The 21,613-nt window shown below is 37.0% G+C and overlaps 1 protein-coding gene across 2 annotated transcripts; it reads right to left on the bottom strand.

Annotated features, from left to right (window-relative positions):
- Positions 1–1,128: 1,128 nt before the first annotated feature.
- On the bottom strand, positions 1,129–16,615 carry LOC149966736 (protein trapped in endoderm-1-like). Of its 2 annotated transcripts, none has more exons than XM_090154085.1 (5): positions 16,299–16,615; positions 6,680–7,139; positions 6,350–6,620; positions 5,054–5,256; positions 1,129–1,972 (listed from the first exon to the last, which is right to left on the bottom strand). In XM_090154085.1, the coding sequence occupies exons 2-5, from the start codon at positions 7,111–7,113 to the stop codon at positions 1,690–1,692; spliced, it is 1,191 nt and encodes a 396-aa protein (XP_090010211.1). In that variant the 5' UTR covers positions 7,114–7,139; positions 16,299–16,615; the 3' UTR covers positions 1,129–1,689. The 2 variants fall into 2 exon arrangements, with proteins under 2 accessions (XP_090010211.1, XP_090010219.1); XM_090154093.1 differs by lacking the exon at positions 16,299–16,615 and adding an exon at positions 7,308–7,326.
- Positions 16,616–21,613: the final 4,998 nt, after the last annotated feature.

The following is a 21,613-nucleotide window of genomic DNA, read 5'->3' as shown; positions in this document are numbered from 1 at the left end:
CAGGCTAGGATCATGGAGTACCTTAAAGATAACCCTGTCCATCTGTAAAATCCAACGGATGGCAGTTGTGTCTTCAGCCTTCGTTATGATTTTCCAACATTGCGTGTTAAGCGCACTGTTGAAGGTACGTAAACTTTTTAGAAGGATTTTAGATTCCTTCGTGTAGATATCCTTGGTACAAAAAGCAACCTTGAACGGCTTTGGTAGGTCGCTGGCTTTCATTACTGAAAGCCGTGCGCCTCCAAGAACCTGTTCGTTCTGGTCGTAAGCACTGCTAAACCAGTCCGCTGTAGGTTCGTCCTTACAAAGTTAGAGAACGGCATCACCATTCAGCTCGAAGTTCCAGAAGCGTCGTAGAGGGTCTATTCGCCCCAGAACACCACGCTGACTGGTGCCCATATCTTCTACCGAAATTGCACTCACCGGAAAGCCATCTTTGACAATGGCCATCTTTACTGAGTGTAGAACCTCGCTAAAGGTCTGGTCTTGGGCATTAGACCTCTTAGATGCCTGAGACTGGGAATCTGGGGAGTCATGCTCCCTAGATCTTTTATATGCATCTACCCTCCTTATGTTCACCATTCATGGGGGCTGGCTGAGCTTTTGGGCCCCTTAGCCCCTACAAATAATTTTTGCCCCAATGCACCATATTTCAAGCATTGGCCTAATTACGCCATTGAAATTACACTTTGAAATAAGGTGAATTATTTTAGAAACAAGTGTTTTGTTTTATTTAATAATGACTTTGTACAAGTTACAAATTTCAGGGTTAATTTCTTCTAATTAAAAAACAATTAGGATAATTAATAAACACAATGACACATTCGTATAGCGCAACTGTTTTGATTAAACTGAAAATGGAAGTAACATTAACTTTGATGAAAAATTTAAATTAATTAAAAAGTGTATGAATACAGAATAAGTTTAAATTTACATCATTATAAATGAGAAATTATCATTCATAGATTTAGTTTATAGAAAAGTTGATTGTAACCTAATATGTACAACACTCATTTTACTGGTGATAAGTAGTTTTCTTAGTGCTAAAATTTACTGATCCATTTTTTAAAACTTTCCAACAAAAAACTGATATTAATTCATTTGTGTGTAACTATTTTAAAAGTTACAATTATTAAGGAATTCATTTAACCGGATATTACAAATGAATCAGCTTAGTTTACATCTACATATTAATGTTGCATATTTTAAATTATTAAAACAACATTTTGGTCTGTAGTACATTTAGTAAACTTTGAAGCGAAAATTCAACAACTCTTTATGAAATACTGTGGTACGAATGACTAAGATCTGAATCAGTAACTATTAAAGCGTTTGGTGATGGCAAGATTAGTTGATTAGTTTCAGATAAAATATTTTTATACTTAACATCTCGGATCACAATTTTTAAGTACATTACAAGACTCAAGAGTGTCTCCTGTTTCTATGTCGCATAGGGGCGGAGATCGTCGAATGATGATAGTTTTAATTTTAAATAGAACATTTAGCACTGATATGCAAGGCATTAAGGATTATTATAAACATTAAATTATTATACATAATAACTGCCTTGGGAACTCAATCACATTAACCCGCTTTTGTACTTAAAGTACTGGACTTCTCCCGTAATAATACATACCCCGCGGGCAGCTATGAGCACTTGGATTCATAATTATGGTTTACTTATAACATTCACGACGAATCGATTTCATCGACCGTCTTCCCTTTAGATTTAGGTTCCAGTTTGTTGGTGAGGGCATTGAAGACGTACGCGTCCGACACCAGAGTTCTAGAACAAGCTGAACTTCCCGAACTGGTTCGCGATGCTCCGCTGGATGAGATGGGTAATCTTTTGGAGCACAGCAATTTGCGATAGGCGTGTCTGTATTGTTTGTTCATGGCCGCGTAGATGAATGGGTTGATGGCTGAAGACATCCAGGCCAAAATCGACGCCAGTACGTGCACCGTCGGATGCCTGAGATCAATCGAGATATTGAAACAAATAAATTATGGGTAATATAATTGCAGTAACTACAATTAAGGTAATTTACTAAGCAATTCTGGTTTATATGGTATGCTTATGGTAAGAATTTATTAATGACATACAACGGTCGAGTTTTGCTCGGAATTCATATCTGCGCTGCGTTCAACAACCTTCTGATTAATTCCCGATTATGTATCAGGATAACCGTAACACCTCGATATGTATCGGATGGGTATCTGATTAGGCTGTTCCATGAGCAGGTTTTTCTGATACGTATAATAAACGTAGGTTTCTACTTGCCGCTATTTTGATTGATTCATTTGAAACGGGTTTTGAGCATTTTGGCATTTAACAATTTACGTCACGATAAGCAATCGGCAACGCGATCAGAAGTATTGGATTATTTTAAGATTTTAGTTGTTCATAGGAATGATTATCCGTGGTTCTGACCATATTAAAGGGCCACACCGGCGTTTTAAAATCACTAGCTGTTTCACGCGCTAGTTTCCAGAATATGATTGGTCCTATTTGCTACCATGTGCTAAATTCCCTTTCCATAAAAACTTGTCGAGGTTAACGGTAATAGTCAGTGCAAGGAGTTGTTACCTCGCGTGGCGTGAAGGGCTTGGCACCCCCTCCTACGCATTGTAACCCGGCCACCTGAGTTAATGGCATTAAAAGTCGCTTGATGACTTAGTCTTAAAGGTGGTGCCTTGGGTATTAGCCTAGCTGATAATTTATAATTTTTTATTTTTTAATTCGGGCTGAATTTTTCAAACGCCGTTTGTGGCCCTTTAAGATAAGTGTGAGTAAGAGACGAGAAAACTTAAACCCGTTTCATTCTCGTGTCTACCCACAATTATCTCTCGATCAGGCGGAACATTAAGGATAATTCCTTAGCATACTCGCTTCATCCTGTGACTACTTTAGCGCCAGTTATCACATAAATCATACCAGCACGAACGTTAGCAAAAATTTAGCTAATTATGTTGAAACGTGTTTGTTCTCTACTGAAAGAAGTATGGATTTTGTTTTAGAAATATTCTTGCAGAGGTGCAAACACGACCATCATCACCATCTCAAGGTATTAATTACGCATCCTAGTTCACCACTGTTATTTAATGCAGTTTTTTCGGTTCCTACAAAACATGTTAGTAGCTTTATGTAAATATTTAGCCAGATGAGTTTATTAGCTCTTTCCTAGAGGACCAATATTAAAACTTTGGTCTCATCTTTGACCATCCATCTCCTGCCACAACCCGAGCTAGTGGTCAACCATCCTTATGGTTAGAAAGGCTCCCTGCCAAGACGGCGGGACTCGGGTCAAAGAGCTTAGTTTCTACAAGCTCCTTGGTAAGAGGCTCAGTCATTTAATTACAACGCTGGACTTATTGACCCGACACCCATTTAAGCTGCCAATGTAAACTAGCTTGAAGGAAAAATTAACCTCATCTTAAACCAGACTATCCAAGATTAGACTAGCGTTGCCGCGGTTATACATTCTACCACTAACGCCAGAGTGGGCTTAAATACCATCTGTCAACTAGAGTTCTAGACGATTTCGCCTTTAGTTCCTAAGGTAGTTAACCAAGAGGGAACGAACAACACGCACATCCTCCGCTGTTGACAGTAGCCGCACGTGGGAACTCGTAGGTGTGGCTTGAGTTCGTTGCCATGGTAACGCGTATAGGTCGGCAATGACATTAAGACGCCTATGGCGGTCACGTGATTATTTCGCCGGATCGTGTGGCGTTTTGCCTCGTGATCCGTGACGTGAAATAATTGTCATGGTGGCCGTGTCAAAGGCGGGGCTTAGCTATGACGTATGCCTACGACGCTGCGAGCAAGCACCCAATACTGACGAACCATCCAAAAAAGGATGTTATGTCGTTGCAACGTTAGGACAGAGCACTGTGATAAGAAGTCTCAACGGAATTAACCAAATCGGCTCCTAGCTGACTCAATAACTATACCATATTTAGGCAGCCGACATATTACGCCAAGAAATATTATTATAACCAAGCTAGATATTATTGAATTAGTTTTTTATCAGGTAAGTGTGTTTACGTTGTTCGGATATTAGAATTACCATGTACTCTGGCGTTCACGTCTCGAGGGACTGATGATATTAAACGTACCACACCTCAATTTATTACCGTAGGACTAAGACGGTTTTTATGCCTCATACGATCCGCATAAATTTAGTATGTTGCAAAAGAGCTAATGTTTAATAATCCTAAGTGGACCTTGAAAATATATACAAGAAATTTAAAACCGTGAGCGAAGTAATCTTGGTACTCCGTGAACCAGAAGCCGGGCCGTACTTAGGTGTTTAGTGGCCCTGTCAGTATACTACTCTACCTGAATACGAATAAAGATATTAAGAGTCATTAGATATTCTAAGTAAATAGATAGACGAAACTATAGATAGTTTAGATATATACAAGTTTACGGTACTATACAAATATAGATAAAAAGCTCAATATACTATTAAGTGTTTGATTGGCGACTGGCACAGAAGTACTGGCTAAATCAAAGGACAACGATATTTCATCAGTGAACAAGAAAATTTTATTAAAATTTTATTTAAAACATTAAAACCCGACTAGTTTCGATAGCGTCATCGCTCCATCATCAGGGGTATAGTATGCCTGTCACCCTTTAAATTTACTTTCCCTCCAAACAAATACCCTGTGCACTTTTGAAATATCTTTGTCCTTTGATTTAACCAGCTCAATATACTACACAGGGTAAATGTAGATAGAGTAATATGACACCTGGACCTTGCTAGATTATCCTGTTTAAAGGGATCCCTCACTCACAACAGGGGAAGGCATAGGGGTCACAAAAAACTGGTTTTGAAGCACACTGCAAGTCTGGATTTTGTTACCCCTCTGCCTCCCCCTGTTGTGAGTGATGGATCCCTTTAAGTTACATTAAATGTTTTTCTTAAAAATTTAGCGGCTCTTAAATGCCCTTAGGTTTAGCGGCCCTGGACGGCACTCCCTAAGCACGGCCCTGACTAGGAGCCAGGTAATTTCTTGAAATTATAAAACTGTACAAGTAACATACGTGAAATCATTGTCGAAGACGTTGACCAACATCAGGGGAAGGAAACACAAAAGGAAAGAGCAAAAGATAATCATCATCAATTTGGTCAGTCGCAGCTCGTCGGCTTTTAGAAGAGTCGAAATGGTCTTCCTCGATTCGTGGTTCAACGCGGTATTACCGTTGGACGAAGACGTTGACGTTAAATTTTTTCTACTCTGACGTACCTATAAAAAAATAATTATTTATTCAAAACAATTCCATCACAAATAGCGTTTTACAAGTATCGGTTTATTTGCGTTTTAAAATTCAAATACGGCTTCAATTACGTTTTAATTCCCTAAAATAGCTCTTTTCGTGTCAATCAGAATCGCGATAAAATCAGCGCCATTTTATTTTAATATGATATCTTACCTTACACACACACTCTCAGAACCACTAGGCGAATGTCTGTAAAACCAATTTACATAGGTTAATTCGAAGGCGCGCGCTGCTGGCACGAGCTATTTAACGCCAAGAATGTTATTGGAAAATAACATCAATAGTATTTTCTATTCTATAACTTCCTTTTAAATAACGGCACTAATTAGAGGCACAGCTCTTCAACGACCCACCAGATATTTTCCCACGTACGTAAAAGATAAATTTGGACATATTTAGACAGAAGTGATTACGTTTCAAGACGCTGGCATTTTGCATAATTTTCGTTTGGAGGGTGGTACTTTTTAAAAGCCCATCTTAGCAAGGATGCCCGTGTGATTAGGCTGCAATGCGTAAACACTATTGACGTGAAAAATATTGAGTCCCTTTCCTGCTCTCTAAAGGATTTGTATAATAAGTCAATTTATTCGCGTGTTTGGTCGGACCAGTAAGCTCAACCCGCATTTCGGACCGTATGGCCCGCATTGGGAAGTCAACTACTTAACAAAACCACGCCACTAATGACTCACAGTTGACCCGCATCACTTCTCTCAACTTCCGCCAATTAGCAAATCTTTTGTTTATAATATATTTGTAATTATGAGGAATAAAAAGGACTTCTTTATATTTGCATATTTAATAAAACAATTGATGATATTTACAATGGGTTCTACTAGTTTCGTTTCGCTTAGCAAAACATCCTCAGGGACTAAACTGTCCTGGTGAGTCCCGGATGATATTTTGCTAAGCGAAACGAAACTAGTAGGACCCATTGTAAATATCATAAATTGTTTTATTTACTATACAAATATAACGAAGTCATTTTTATTCCTCATAATCATCAATGCATATTGCACTTGCAACATCTTAAGCCTTAATATATTTGTAATGAAACCTTACCTTAAAGAATATGCAGGAATACGAGACAATAATGACGAGACAGGGCAGAAGAAAGCCGAGAATGAAGAGAAACTTCTTGGGAGATTTTCCTCGGTGCGAAAGTATAGTGCAGGAGAATGTCTGTTTATCGAATCCCAGTTGACCCCATACTTTCAGCAACGGCGGTGCCATAATGGCGAAACTGAATATCCAATACAGTCCAATCATGAGAATCACGTTGCGTTTCTGGTAGATTTGGTCGTACTTCGAAGGGTACTTTATTAAGACGAATCTGAAATGACGATGTAAGTTAATAAGACGGGTTTACAAAATACAAATATGGATTCTAACCGGTTGATGGTAATGGCCGTCATGGACATGAGCGACGCCGCCACGTTGCCGTAGAAGAAGAAAGGGAACAGTTGGCACAAAGATGCGCCCAAGACCCAATCTTCGTGGATGTACCTGGACGCCGTCAGAGGAAGATTAATGGAACAGAACAAGAGATCGGCGGTGCACAGGGAGATGACGAAGGCGGTCGTGGCGTTTCTTAACTTGTTGCTACGGGACAAGGCCAAAACCGTCACCAAGTTACCGATGATTCCCACGATGATGAATATGATGCTACAAACGGCGCCAAAGATGGTAGCGCCTCTTGGATAGATGATGACGCGAACAGGCACCACGGCTGTCGAGTTTATATCGGCTCCGTCCATTACCGTAGTGGCTTCCGTCATGTTGTGACTCACCAACTGCGTTAAACTTAATTCGGACACGTTTTCCATGTCAAACCTCTCTGCTCTTTCGGATTCTGAAATGTTCAGAAAAATATTGGATTACACTCATTACAGGCCTGGTAATTGCTATAATATGTTCTATTATAGTATGTACTATTAGGTATTTTGTAATTTAGTGGATGAAATGCAATAGCCTTTGATGACTGCTGTAACTTGTAAGATCACAAATAATAAATACTCACTCGTTGGCGTGTAATTTTTTCTCTCGCTAGTCCTTAATCTTTCAAAGGATGATAAATTTAGCGAATAAGTAGATTAGTCCATTATGAAAAGGGATAAAAAAGCTAAACCCTTTAAACAAATTTGAAGACATTTAAAAACTTACAAATAGCTTGTACCAATAGGTCTTCGAGCAAACAAAAATACGCGAAACTTGGCTAGCTGCGTTCTCCTTGTGTTTGTTGCTTCTAGCTGCCATGATTTTATACTTCTTAGAATGGAAAAGCCCTAAAAGGCTATCTAGATAATTCCAAAATGGCATTGCATACCGCTTTCATTAAAGATTCAATAAAGGTATGATGATTTTAATTCGCCGACTGAAGCATTATAATTTAAATTATTAAAATAACGATAAATAATAATAAATTATAATTTATCGACTCCATTTTACACGACGAAATGAAAATGTAGACAATAGAAGGCGCCAGTTAACTCCCTCCATGATGCTAGCATTTATTATTTTCATAGTTCTTAGTTACTTCTGGGCGTAACAGGCAGACTTTGGAGCAATCTGTGTCGGCGCCAAAGGTGGCCGCTCCTAGGGTTCCTTTCCAAAACACAGAATGTTTAATTTATACCTTGGATGTAGGAATTTGTCCTAACGATCCTACACTCTAAAGAAAACAATTTTGAAACGCGTAGAGAAGCTGGTAAGACTAGGAGTGGATACAGCCTCCGTCATATCCCAGAAGAGCGTGTACGTCATCATTCACGCGACTATTTGTCAACACGGTTTACTCCCCTATTTATTTTTAACGTGATTTTTAGTTCACGTAATAGTGTGAAATAGAAATAGTGATGTTTCTGCTAGCGTCGAGGTGTCCAGGAATTTTATTTTTAAGAATTTTATATAACGTCTATGAGGGGAAAATAATTGATATTTAATTTTTTTCAGAATTAAATATCAAATATATTGCAGGAACGTTTCAAAAAGTTTTTTTTATGTCATATTAAGTCTATGGCAAGAAATTTGCAGTTTTTTTCATTCCATATGAAGTCTATGGCAGGAAAGTTTCAGTTTATTAATTCCAAATGAAGTCTATATATATATATTAAGTCTGTGGCAGGAAAGTTGGATTTTTGATTCCATATAAAGTCTATGGCAGGAAAGTTGGATTTTTGATTCCATATAAAGTCTATGGCAGGAAAGTTGGATTTTTGATTCCATATAAAGTCTATGGCAGGAAAGTTGCAGTTTTTTGATTCCATATAAAGTCTATGGCAGGAAAGTGGCAGTTTTTTGATTCCATATAAAGTCTATGGCAGGAAAGTTGCAGTTTTTTGATTCCATATAAAGTCTATGGCAGGAAAGTTGCAGTTTCTTGATTCCATATAAAGTCTATGGCAGGAAAGTTGCAGTTTCTTGATTCCATATAAAGTCTATGGCAGGAAAGTTGCAGTTTTTTGATTCCATATAAAGTCTATTCCAGGAAAGTTGCAGTTTTTTGATTCCATATAAAGTCTATGGCAGGAAAGTTGCAGTTTTTTGATTCCATATAAAGTCTATGGCAGGAAAGTTGCAGTTTCTTGATTCCATATAAAGTCTATGGCAGGAAAGTTGCAGTTTCTTGATTCCATATAAAGTCTATGGCAGGAAAGTTGCAGTTTTTTGATTCCATATAAAGTCTATGGCAGGAAAGTTGCAGTTTTTTGATTCCATATAAAGTCTATGGCAGGAAAGTTGCAGTTTTTTGATTCCATATAAAGTCTATGGCAGGAAAGTTGCAGTTTCTTGATTCCATATAAAGTCTATGGCAGGAAAGTTGCAGTTTCTTGATTCCATATAAAGTCTATGGGAAGCCTATGAGAGAAACAATATGCGACTTTCCTTAGGTTCCTAAGTCCATGGGACAAAAAAATCGAAGGCCAACCCCCCCCCCCCCCCCCTATAGTCCTCCATTAAAAGTCTATCGTTGACATTGGATGTTTTTAAAGTTTATACAGGATTTCTTTGTAACGTTCACAATTTTCCCAGAAATAGGATTTTCAGCAACAACGTTTCCTAGTAACAAAGATTCCCTTAATAGACGCTTAAATACAACCTGTTTAGCGATTTGCCTAGGAGAAGTAATACGCAGAGCCAGGACATACTTGTAAAAACGTCATTTTTTAAAGCGCGCTTCTTAATATTTCAATTTCGCCCGCGCCTCCTGAAATAAAAAAAATGCGCGCGTGCTATCAACTTTAGCCTTACAATATTAATAAAACTAACATAAACACGTGGCTATTTTATTCAGTGACTCGCGCATGTGCGTAGGGGGGGGGGGAGGTGAGAAAAGAGAGCGGCATTTATTGAAACGCCTATTACGTACCAAATACTTTGATCGCATCTTAAATTTTAATACATTACAATAAACATTTAAATCGTGTATTACATTCAAAATTAAGTTAATTTATTTACTGTTAAACCGCTAGAAAAATAAATCTACCATTTATAGATAAGAAGGGTTTGCCATCACCCTCCTACGTATCGTAACCCGGCCACCTGTTTAAAAAGGCGTTAGGTGACTTGGGCCTAAAGCCCCATTTTCATGCTCGCTGGTAGCGGGTAAAAATCGACAAAATCCGCTTTAGCTATACACTTTTTCACTTTCCGCGTCGATCTGTTTCAAACAGATATTTTAGCTTTATTTTCACGCTTGCGAGTCTCGGAAGCGAATTTTGACGATTTTTATCCGCTACCAGCGAGCATGAAAGGGGGTGCTTGTCTATTAGCTTAGCTGGTTATTATTATTTATTAAGAAAAATAAGTATTAAATTAACTATTAAGTTTAAAATAATAATTTAGCTTCCGGTATAAAAGCATGATTATTATTTTAAATGACCCATCACCTTGACTAGCGTTATCCTGTCATGCTGATTAAATTATTTCAATCTCGTTTAAAGTGATCATTGCTAATTATGGAATGTCGCATCAACTCCCGGGAATTTGTCCTTTAATGAGACCGCCGGAGGTGAACGGCTTTCTTTGATGTCCGCCGATTTAGTCGGAAAAAATTGTTTTTCCAACTTTTTTCACCCCTGTCAGCAGAAGCATTTTCAAGGTCCGTTTGGAATAACACCGAACCGTACAGGTTTTTTAATTTATGCATCGTGGAAAGCCGATTTTGCAGTCCTCGTTAAAAACCTATTAGACGTAAAAATACATTTGCTATGCTAATGACATCACTTCGAAAAATGACATTTCCAACGGAAAAAAATAATTTCAGCTAATTATCTCGAAACGATTGTGTGTCGTACCTTCGGAATCTTAACAAGCTTAACAAGATTGACTGTTCTCCGTCGACCCGGATAAATTTGTGCCTGAAAATACAAATCAAGAAACTGAAAATCGAAAACACCAAGTCCCACGAATAATTTTTATTAAAAACAATTCAGATAATTTTTTTTTTTTCAACTTTTCTAGAAAATAAATTATCTTTTCCTACGATCTTCGATTGGAAATACTTTGAAATTTCCGTTCACGATGCAATTGCCGATCACGAAGTAATAATCTGTTTAAAGGATGCTTAAAATCTTTGTCTTCTGACAACGTACAAGAATTCTCAGCTTTTCTACGATAAATTCGACGAAAAACGCCTATATCCGTACCAACTAATCAATTAAAATATTGCAATGATATTATAGAAAATTTCTATAAAATAGCTGTAGCATAGATCCTTCACTTAAGAATACCTTTACAATGATTATATTCTATATAATAGCATGGGTTTTATCATGGTTTTATCCGTAGAAACCCTTTTGAATCATAACTTTCTCTAAACGTTTTTCTGAAGCACAATGAATTCTCTATAGAGATCTGAAGGATTATTTAGAATTTCCGCAGATATTTTTGTTTGGGACGTAGGTTCCAGATTCAGTTATAATTGTATTTAAAAACGAAACGACTTAATTAGTAGTTCAAGAAATCATTTATTATCAATTAACAGTTATTTTTATTTTGAAAGTTTTATTTTTTCGTAAGCACTTGCTGAAATTATTTAATTATTCAGACACTGAAAAGTTTAAAAATTCAACATAAAAAGCGATATATAACCAAATCATTTACCTTATAAGGGGGAAGACTAGAGTGGCCATTTTCTACTTTCGCGCTATTTCAAGCTGAACTCTTAATTTTGTATTTTAACTTAAAAAATTAATATTTATGTGTAGAACAGCTTCTTGTTTAGTGACTAAATAATTTTAACAATTTTAAATATAAAAGTAATTAAGTAATTACGTTTTAATTCGGACCCCCGCAGCTAAACAAGTTGGGCAAGTGCCCAAACTACCCTTTAGTTAGGACCACATATATATCGTTAACTATTAATATTAGAATTATCAAAATTATTTGAAGCACTAGAGGAAGGTTCAGCCTAACAAGAAAAATATATTTCAATTATGTAATTGTTAAAACAGAAACGTTCAGTTTGAACGAAAAAGAGGCTTTTACTGTATTCTTCCCCCTTATATAATACATTCCCAACTTTACACGTCTTATTTATTATTTGAAATGGATTTTATTTGTCGACTGAACGGTATTTGCTGGTTATCTACCATAAAAATAAAGTTCAACTAATATTTCTTATAAAATTCATTTGAAAGTTAAGCATTTTCTTGAAAATATCCCCAAATGTAGACGCATATTTTAAATATTTCAAATGGATTTCTACCATATGAATAAAGTTTAAATATTGAATATACAAATCGTTTGAAACTTGAGAATATCCTTGAAAATATCCACAACTGTACACATTTTAAATATTTCTAATTAATTTCCGTTACGCAATAAATAGTAATTGTTAATATGGTAGATAACCAGAAGCGTTTAAATATTTAACATAAATATAATTTGAAACCTAAGCATTCCCCTAAAAATTACCAAAATAGCGCAATTCAGTTGTACATTAACTGTCGCTTTTAGTAATGGAATGAACAGAATTTGCTTATTAATAACAGGAAAACTTAGCCGTTTACAAGGCACATATACGGTATTGCCGGTCGGGGACAACAATCGTGAACAGCGAACCTGTTTGTTTTGAAACGGCATCAAACAAAAGTTCCCGTCATTATTATGAATGTACCTGTAGTTTGATAAAATTACATACCTACAATATTACTCTTAACATATTTGGCAGCGGTAACCAATCTGAAAAGGGTTGTTTAGAGCATGGACTAATTAGTCCATGTTTAGAGGAAATAAAAGTATTATTTTAATATTTTTCAGCTATAAATAAGACGGGTTAAGCTAACCCTCAAAAACGTGAACGGTGGAACTCTGAGTGTTAGTTTGTACAGAATTAAGCTACCTTTACACTCCTATAGAGTAGTTTCAGTTCGTAGCTTTGGCTTTGGCCGCCATTTTGTGCGGGATTTTTTTCTCTAAGGAAAAGCATATGCGACGTCATGTCACGTGATACTGAAATCACTGTATAAGTTTACCCTAGACGTTTTCGAAGGTTTGCTTAACTTATCTTATAATTGTGCAATAAATTTATAATAGTTTGTCAATTGTAAATTACTGGTACGAATCGTATATAGTAATTCTTTTTTAAATGGATAATTACCGCTGTGTGTGGCCACAATAGATTACATACTATCAAAAGTGTATAATATACATCTTACGTTATAAGTATTCCTCTCCCTATTTCGCTAGCGTTATTTATTTACTTTAATCAACATACTACTGATTTTCAAAAGACTTTTTAGAAGAAAAAATAGTGCGAGGTGAAATACATCAAATTAGGAGTAAAAATATTTTCAAAAACGTTCGGGGAGAAAAATAGTGCGTCATATATTCATTTTAGAAACAATTTAATCGGTAAAAGATGGTTTATCAACGCAGTGAATTATTAAATTTAACATCGTTAAGCGAAGTAATAAGCCGCGTTCACACATACCCTCTGCAACGTTGCGAATGCTCCCGCAACGTTTGTATCCCGTCGTGTGAACATTTTACCATCGCGCGTCCCAGCGTTTCAGATCGCTCCGTTGACCATTTAGGCAGCGATTCGTGACGTCATCGAGTCGGTTTTTGCGAACCATGAGCCTTTTTGTTTTATTTTATTTTTTTACAAAAATCGTCAATCGTTAATTTTTTTGATTGTTATGCCTTTTTAGAAGAAAATGTCTCGCAACTTTTGTCTTTTTGTTTAAAAAATACAACAAATTTCTTATGGGGTGCATTCATTTTTAATCGGAATGTTTTGAAACGTCACTGAAATGCGTGAGCAGACGAGCTCCTTATTATATTTCTATACTACGCATGCCCAACTTTCTTCAAAACTCACTGGAAATCAAACGCGTGAACAAAAAGATTTCCAAACGCTAAGAACCGCCGGGAGTAGTGGCTCACTCCTGTAATCCCAGGCGTCCGGGAGGCAGAGTTTGTGGATGGCCGTGTGAGGACGACCACTAATCCCCCAACGGGTGGTTGTCATACTTCCGCCACGGGTGTCCCAACCCTATCCCTAAGTATCCCCCCGTTGGCGTGGCCGTAACACATATCTCGCACCTGATTAATCAAATGGACGAGCGGACTGAATTGTCCCACCCGTTACAATCGCTAATAACGAGCTTCTAAAAAAAAAAACAAAAAAAAAACGCTAAGAACCGCAGCGAGATCGAAACGAGGCAAAACGTTTCCTAGGGTACGTGTGAACGTGGCTATAGATTTGGTAAATTTTGAGGATTTATGTGGTGTCCACATACGCGTTTGGTGGTAAATTCGTCCCCACAAAAATATACCTCAAACCTAAGAAGTTAAATTTTGCATTTTTACGTTCTACGTGCATGCTTCTATCGTTTGGCGATATTTATTTACTTCTGACACTATCTAAAAAAATTTAAATTAAGGGTTCTTTCTAAGACTGTACTAAAATGATTGTGTAATGTTCAATGAACAAAGCTGCGTTGAATGTATTCTTAGAAACGGGTGTAACTCTTTTGAGTCGAGTTCGTTCTTTGGATTTTGTGTGTGTTTCAAATTGCGTGAAATTTATTTACGCATTCTTACGCTATTTCCGTTCGGCTCTACATCTACATTCCGTTCATGAAGTCGATTAGATCGGATCGAAAACTCACTTCCGAGAGGTTAAGCGCCCGACGTTCCGAACGGCTCGAGGTATTGTAACGGAGCTGAATTTCCCGTTGTAACGTTCAATAACCTCGGGGTTAGGGTTCACAAAGGGTTATACCTCAATTTCAGATTCGCGGTCCTCATACGAACAATTACTTTATAACATTGTAGCGGTGCTAGGATTTTTTTAAAGTAAGTATGCAGTCAATGTATTTATATTTAGACTAATTTTGGACTTAAATATGAAAATTAGGCTAAAATGTTGAATTTATCACTTTACTTTCATTGAGTGTTTGAGATTTTTTGAAATTCGTGTTGTTGTAATTATGTAAATTTCAAGAAAATGCGTTATCATCTTATCATATATGTAGCCTTAAATTCCAGGTACGACTAGGCTAAATAGCACGCCTCAGCCTACCCGGATGGCTTTTAAAACTAATTATTTTTATGAACTGCATTACTTGTAAATTATTTGAGATGATATAAAGACATTTAAAATTTTATTTTGATTTTAAAAAAGGGTTGACTCGGTATCTGGAAAAGTCGGAGAATTTGAATATGGGTCTAAAAATCAGGGAAAAGTCAGGGAATTTTAAGAATTATTATAAAAATCAGGGAAATGTCAGGGAATTTAATTTCGGTTGCAAATAGGAAACCTTTACTAAAACTTAGGGTAAACAAATGCCAAATAAGTCAGGAAAAGTCGGGGAATTTGAATGATAAAAAAACTGTGGCAACCCTATAAAAGCAATCTCTAATGCCTAAAATAGTTGAGGTTATATTAGTTATTATTTAGTGACGCGTAATATCACGACTGGTAACTCTAGCTGCTTTAGTTGTGGGTAGTTTAACTAACTAGTAATATGTATAAATATTTTATAAAACTAAGAACTACTTTAAGACCTAGATCATTAGCTATAAGAGTAAGGCACGGTAAGTCCGCGCCAGAAAACGGGTAGGGATCGTGTAGCTTAATTGCGAGCAGACTGTTTTCCCGCCGCGTTTATCTAGCACGGACTTAACTTGATTTGTCAATTGGGTTTACCAAAAAGTAGTTCCAAATAAAAAAAACTGTTTTTACTAATTTCGTAGGCTGAAAACAAAAAGGTCGTAACTTTAATTACGTTATTTTTCTATAAATTCTGAAATGTTGAAAACATCAGTTTTAAATGACTTTTTTATACTAAAAGTAACTATTTCCTAAAATTTGGTTACTAAAAGTCATATTTACTAAAAATATTTTTTTTCACAGTTTGCAAGTGAATTTCAATCGAAGAATTAATATTCTGGAATAATTGGTTATTGAAAAACTTGTAAGTTTGATAACTCGCATGGTCTAGGCTAATATAGTAAGTTAGCCATGCTTGAAGGTGTTTTCAAAGCTGAAGAAGAAGAAGATAATTAAAATAATTGCAGATTTTAATTAAACCAAAAGGGAGCTAACAGTTCTACGTCACACGACGTCACCCATGCTTTTTCCTATGGAAAAAAGTTCTAAATAACATGGCGGCTACGGAGTGTTAGTTTCCTGTTAGTAAGAAAGAGTAAAATTAATTACTAATATGTCCAAGAAAAAAAAGTAAAACTTGGAAAGAATTGCCGTTTTGATTACTTTGTGGTTGCTTACTATTTTCACTAAGATTTAGGCCAACTTTGAGTATCAACACTGGCCTTATAAACATTCAAAACAAACAAATATATCAATTTTTAAAAACCACACGTTTTTATTATTTGTTATTCTTTGAAACAATTAGTGATAAATTAATATTTCTAAAAATATCCACGCAAGAAAGGTTACGTGGTTTCTGCATTCTAAACAGTTAGTACTTTGTCTAGCAAGACACGAAATTTCAGACACATTTTAGTCATTGGAGGTACGGAAAAATTGTACACTTACAGACTGGATCGAATTTATTTTTTGCTTGTTAGTGGGCCGGAAAAATCAACACGTAAGTCCCAAAAACTCGGCCTCTCCTCTCGTATTAGACCGATGACAGTTTGACACTTGACAGGCAAATCTGCCTCCCTCCGCAATCGGAATCTGCCTGACAACGAAGTATCCGATCGCCGGCAATTTTATATTGCAAAAAATAAATCTACAAACTGGAGTATGTATATATTTTTTACAGCGCGAAAAAAGCAACGCTCGTGAACGATACACTTGAGCGCTAGCGCATATGGCCGAAGGGAACGGCGGGGAACCGGCTTCGCAGACGGACGCGACTGACAAAATTAAAAGTTCTCTTCGAATCCGCGGGATGATAATGGTGCTTCAAACGTTGGCCCCGCCTCCGTCTACGTCATTCTCTCTCGTTCGTCGCAAATTAAAATCCTATACTTTCCGCCTTTCGTCACGTTTTGCGTCCACGTTGCGAAGTTTCGCCATGAGGCGTTTCTCTACGTCCGGTTTTTTATACATAAATTTATGTATTTATTATCTAAAAGGAAACTTTACGCGTTTCTTTATGCTTGTAGATGAAAATGCATTAAAGGGTTCCATTTCATATCTTCACGAAACGTAATACCATCGAAAATCTGTAAAAAAATCATCTTGGTTTCGCACGTTGTTGGGGCACTGTTGACCCCGCGTTGACCCCGATACAAGGACGGTTTTTTAAGAGACGTTCGCATTGCTTCAATTATGTCGAACACATTTGCAAACTTATGCTGTTCATCCTGAACCCGAAAACATATTATTCAGTGATTTCAGTCGCACGTGACACGACGTCATCGAGGCTTTTTCGCATCTAAAACCCCGCCAAAGATACAAAGTGAAATTACTCTATATAAATACATAAGTGCGTAAAGAACATTTCATACAAAGTTTGAGATTACCAAGTGTTCATTTTAATAATATCGTACAATTAAGCCACGGTCAACACTAAACTTTAAACATCGCAATTTAATTCCACTAAATATTTAAAACGTTTTTGCTATAGTTTTGAAAATTTTTGTTTTCGCGCGTTCCACTGCACCAAAAGTTTGAGTATTTCAATTGAGGAAATACCGAACTAGCCAATCAAAAGTGTTTCGACGGATATAACATTGCCTTGGTGTTTTTGGGCTAATTCATAATTTAAAAAATAACAAAATAAAGCCAATTTCGGTATATTTACTAATTTCAGGAGTGGGATTTAAAAATTACGTTTTTTAGTATCAAGGCACTGGCGCCCCCCAGTTTTCGCGGCTGGTTACAGGCCTGGCTATATCATTGCCACCTGTATTATGAAAACTGAAAAGGCTCCTGTTATTAGAGATGGCCATGAATCTATCCGACTTTAGTGGAGAGCGTGGTGACATCCATTCATGGCAAAGAGAGCCATTGTAGAGTATTATATTTAGACAACTTATACTCTGTTTAGTGGGATTAAACCTAAAAATATTGTTTAAAATTACTGTAATTTATTTTATTGACCAATTTACAAACGATTCGATCAACGCGAGGGGTACCTATAAGTATCTCCTTTTTGACCAAAATGTAGCTTAACTATCTTGTTTTGATGTTGACGATAGCGACATCTGTTGAAAAAAGAACTACTTCACGTCGAGCCAATAAAATTGACCGAAACTCGCCATACAAGATACAAACTCGTACCCAGCGATACTATGGTTTTAATCAATTATTTTCATTTGGTTGCCGTTTTCCCATTGACACAGTTGGCAGTAGGTTAAGTTTTAAGCGTAAAAGGTCCTTCTTCGACCAATGAAAACATTCAAAGTTAGCTTCTCAACCCACTTCCAGTATATTTTGATATCGAAAGTTTCGCGTCAAATTTCGTCTAGTGCGAACGTTGTCTTTAGTTCGGGAGTACGCCAAGAGGGGGCGCTTCTGTTCCTGCGGGTATAATGACCGCAAATCAGTGGGGCGTGCGTCTTCAGCTAGATCATGATGACTGCATTTTACACGGAATCTTGGTAATAACGGTTTTTCAGCCATCTTAATTCGCCGAAAAGAGAGTCGACTCTAAACGCCGCTGCACGCTTCTAATTCAAGCACTCTTTCCGTTCGAGGAATTTTAATTGTCTTTATTATTATTATTTAATCGAGCCGATTATTACTCGCTTAGATATGTGTCATTGCATTCGCTATAAGTGTTTTAATTATCTAGTTAAAATGAATGTATTTATATCCTTGTTTATTTAATTGGTGGTATTTCGTACGCAAAGACGCGTGAAAACACGTATTACGTCAAGTTTCAATTAAATTATCTTTCTTGTTAAAAATACATTTTTCTTTTACATCAAAACTACTTCGGGAGCTTTGGGTTTTATCTTAAGATTGAACTAATTTAAATATTAACTCTTTTTGTCTAAAACTCCGTTTTAGAAGCCTCGTATAAAAATTGTATTATATAATAAATAATAAGCAGCTAGGCTAATATCCTTGGCGCCACCTTAGGCCCAAGTCATAGATGACTTTTAATGCCTTTAATTCGGGTGGCCCGACTACAATGCGTAGGAGGGTGGTGGTAAGCCCTTCATACTACACGAGCCAATAGCTCTCTACACACAATATTACCGTTAACCTCGGCAGGGTTTATGGAAAGGGGAAACCGAAGAACTCTGGAAAATCCCTTTAACCCGTGAGGTGATAATTTTCAAATTCAACGCGGAAGGACTGCTGATCCGGGTTACTGATACTCGAACTTACGCAAGAACCAAAACTGTAGAACTTTGCTGGGGCCATATAAACATTGGTCACTGATTTTACAAGGTCAAATAATTGATGTGCTGATTGATATGCACCCGCATTTGAAAAATCAGGGTGAAAATTGAGCAGCCAATCATATTTTGCATAGGCAACCCATCGTCGTGTTTTTAACGAGCACCCTTGGAAAATTTCGGTGAAAAGGGCCCGCTGACATAATAATTTGCCTCGGGCCCCGAGATGTTTCTGTACGGCCAGGTTTCGGTGTGGCCCTTTACAGTGGCAAACTCTTCAATGCGGGGTGGCCCTGGCTTTAGGGGGTCCTAAATTCTTATTGATCTATAGTCTAGATACCGGAAAAAAAACCTTCGTTAGAGTTTCACGAAGGCCCCAGAAATCTTAGCAACGCCACTGTCTTTTTATGGCGACTGTGACGGCTCCCGGATATTGGACTTGACATAAGGGTTTTTACCAACTCGATACGACAATAGTCGCTTCAATAAAGCATCTTCAAGGAAATTGCCAAGAAGTAATATTTCAGAGAGCCAGGACCTGTAGGTCACTTTTTATCTAGGAGCAACAAACACAAGGAGAACGCAGCTAGCCTTTAAACAGGCTAACGAAAGGTTGTGTACGAATTTCATTGGACGAGCGTCACGAGCCTTTACGCTGAACGTTTTACGGGCGGGGGGAAGACAATTTCCGAATTTTCCCCTTCCGACGGCATTAGGCGCTAAAGCGTCTAGCCAATGAAAAATGTACACAAGAAAATCCACGACTTTTGACGGGTTGCGTTCTCCTTGTGGGGTGCTGTGTTTATTGCTCCTAGCTGTTTATACAGGGTGTTAACTAAAAATTGACCAGGGCGAATATCTCAAAATGTGTTTTAGGTACGATTTTGAAATTTTAGGTTGTTATACAACGCTCAGGGGGTCAACCAACTCTGATAATTTCAATGACCTTGAACCATGTCTTCAAGGTCGTTCGAAAATTAACTTGAGAACCGTAAGAGCTACGAAGTTGGTTCCAATTAGAAAAGTGTTCCCCGTCTCCTTTTATCGCTAACTAGCTTTTACTCGATCTGATTTGCGAAATATGAAGTCGATACATGTTAGGCCAAAAACAAGAAGGTCGTTAAGTTGATAACGTGTGAAAGACGAGTTTTGGGAGCTGAAATTTTCAAACTATAGACCCTCAACCACGATGAGGTTGTCTCACAAATTTCAGTACTCTAACAAGAGTACTTTTAAAGTTATCAGTTGAACATCGTCTTTAACACGTTATCAACTTAACGACCTTCTTGATTTTGGCCTAACATTGCTCAACTTCCTATTTCGCAAATCAGATCGAGTCAAAGCTAGTTAGCCATAAAATGTGACGGGGAACACCTTTCTAATTGGAACCAACTTCGTAGCTCTTACGGTTCTCAAGTTAATTTTCAAACGACCTTGAAGACATAGTTCAAGGTCATTGACATTTTCATAGTTGGTTGACCCCCTGAGCGCTCTATAACACCCTAAAATTTCAAAATCGTAGCTAAAACACATTTTGAGATATTCGCCCTGGTCCATTTTTTAGTTAACACCCTGTATAGTGCTTGTTCAAATAAGGGTAACTTTCGCCTTGAAATAGAACGTCGTGTTTTTGCTAAGGCTTAATACGTCAAAAAAAAACCTACCTGGTTAAAAAGGAAACATTTTCTAAGTGAAAAGTTTCTATTATTTCAACAATTATTTCGGAAATATTACTTCTTGGCAATTTCTTTGAAGATGTTTTATTGAAGCGTCTATTGAAGGGAAATAGATAAGTATAAATTGCGACACTTTTGCACATTCTCTTTTAAATTAGAGTCAATGATCTTTAGAATAAAGAAATCAGAACATTTCAACAATTTTCCCTGCATTGTGATGCTGATGTTAAATTTAATTTCTTTTCTAGCGATTCTATGCCGCAATGTTTTCTATATAATTATTTTTTTGATATAATTGAGGTCAACTCCCTATCCTTATACCATATGTAACATAATTACTCCTAAGTATGCCACTAGCTCTATTTCTTCACTAACGGTTTGTAATATTTGACAACATCGAATCTCAAATGCCGACTATGCCATCGCGCAATTAAGTCTATGTCTGAAAAACCGACCGCCATTATTTTAGTAAAAGGCTTAGGAGCTAAAATGAACTACAATATACTGTCAAGTGCTGTTAAGGCAATTAATATGCAAATTAATGAAGTTTTCGGATCCTCAGGTTCTAAAAAAAAAATTGCATTGTCAAATAAAAGAAGCAGGTTTATTGGAAAAAATAGTTGAAATTCAGGTTGAGCTTTTCTGGGGCATCTACAAGGTTGAAGTCTTTGCAGATTCTTTTGAGCCTAGGCCTAACTCTTCTATTCTCGGTATGGGTTTTAATAACGCTGGTGGAATATCCCACTTCGACGACTTGTTCCATTTTTGGAAAGCGATCACTGAACCGTATTGGTCATTTCCCCTAACCTTTTCTTTTCTAAACTACTCATTATTTAACATCATCCGCACAAACCGAGCGAGTTTATAAATTTCA

This window comes from Leiobunum rupestre, chromosome 1 (genome assembly GCF_980474605.1).
Source record: "Leiobunum rupestre chromosome 1, qqLeiRupe1.1.hap1, whole genome shotgun sequence".
Classification (NCBI taxonomy): Eukaryota; Metazoa; Arthropoda; class Arachnida; order Opiliones; family Sclerosomatidae; genus Leiobunum; species Leiobunum rupestre.
Note: the sequence above shows the minus strand (reverse complement) of the source record. Positions and strands in the feature narration are given on the sequence as shown.

Bases quoted from the DNA above. Each gene is read 5' to 3' on its own strand.
- LOC149966736 (XM_090154085.1), bottom strand. From the start codon at position 7,113: ATGGAAAACGTGTCCGAATTAAGTTTAACGCAGTTGGTGAGTCACAAC. The intron at 6,621-6,679 runs GTTAGAATCCAT...TCGTCATTTCAG, and splicing joins ACGGCCATTACCATCAACCG to ATTCGTCTTAATAAAGTACC. The intron at 5,257-6,349 runs GTAAGGTTTCAT...ATTTTTTTATAG, and splicing joins ATTCCTGCATATTCTTTAAG to GTACGTCAGAGTAGAAAAAA.